Source organism: Volvox carteri (assembly GCF_000143455.1).
Source record: "Volvox carteri f. nagariensis unplaced genomic scaffold VOLCAscaffold_96, whole genome shotgun sequence".
Lineage (NCBI taxonomy): Eukaryota > Viridiplantae > Chlorophyta > Chlorophyceae > Chlamydomonadales > Volvocaceae > Volvox > Volvox carteri.
In genome coordinates, this window is record NW_003307639.1 from 168,143 (window position 1) to 169,291 (window position 1,149).

A 1,149-nucleotide genomic window follows, 5' to 3' on the forward strand; every position below is an offset into this window, starting at 1 on the left:
GAGCAGATTGCCAGCATCCGGCACTGCGACAGTACGCAGTGCAGCAAAGAAGCGTGTGGCACCCTGGTCCAAAGACACTGTGGAAGGAGCTGTGGACACGGGCATTCAATATGCTCAAGAGTCAGAAGGGCATCCAGCCACCAAAGGCAGCAGACAGCTTAGACTAAAAAAAACAAGGATGCAATGCACAGGTCACTAGTACTAGTGACTCAACAGTGGGGTTGTGTTCTTTTGTGCCCAGTAAAGTAACAAACAGTGAGGGGCCGTTCTGATGACCACTACTGCTAAAGCCCCCCACACTTGTACATAACTTGTAACATGTTGTACATAACGTGGTGGGAGATGTGCTTTGTTGCAGCAGTGCTGATGGTGTGGGAGCTAAGCTTGCACTGGCGGAATTGTCAGCACCGCCTGCAGGCTCCATGCCGCATGGACAGTGCTGCAGACCGCAAGTCAGAATGCCCATGCGGGCAAATGGTAACGAAAGCTGGGTGAATTTCGGTGCTGTCTATGATGTTTATCCCCGAAGCGCCAGCAGCCTCAGCAATCCGCCCCACAGCCGCCAGCTTCATGGGGGCACACCGCAAGTCTCCAGAGGCCCCGAGCATTGGCTAAAGTTTAAGGGGTGGCTTCGGGACATGGAGTCGTGCAAATATCATATACGGCTTGCAGGAACTCGAGCGAGAAGGCGGCATCATGCGGCACCCGACTTTGCAAAGCCGCTACAGCTGGCCATAGCGCCTGCTGTTCGCCAGAGTGGCCACCACCACTACCGCCACCACCACCGCCACCACCACCGCCACCACCGCCACCACGGCCACCACAGCCACCACCGCCCGTCAATTTTCCAGTCCGAACGGATAAATAGATTATTAGTCGCGGGAATAAAAGTATTCTTAATCTGTAAGGCGCTGGGGGGGGCTACACCCCCCCCCAGACACCCCCCGATGAGTTACAGTTTAGTTCATACAAACACCGGGTTTGGGGAATGTCACAATACGTGCACACCACAATATCTCCAGATATGCATAATGCACTGCGTCCATGTGTGTGTGTGTGTGTGTGTGTGTGTGTGTGTGTGTGTGTGTGTGTGTGTGTGTGTGTGTGTGTGTGTGTGTGTGTGTGTGTGTGTGTGTGTGTGTGTGTGTG

General features: G+C 54.0%; 1 protein-coding gene across 1 annotated transcript in view; it reads left to right on the forward strand.

Annotated features, from left to right (window-relative positions):
• Positions 1-318: 318 nt before the first annotated feature.
• The window catches only part of VOLCADRAFT_99819 (uncharacterized protein), a gene marked incomplete at both ends in the record, with an annotated part of 30,227 nt that continues 29,396 nt past the window's right edge, over positions 319-1,149 (forward strand). The window contains 2 exons of the mRNA XM_002958487.1: positions 319-335; positions 827-903. Coding sequence (XP_002958533.1) covers positions 319-335; positions 827-903 — 94 coding nt within the window. The remainder of the gene's footprint in view (positions 336-826; positions 904-1,149) is intronic.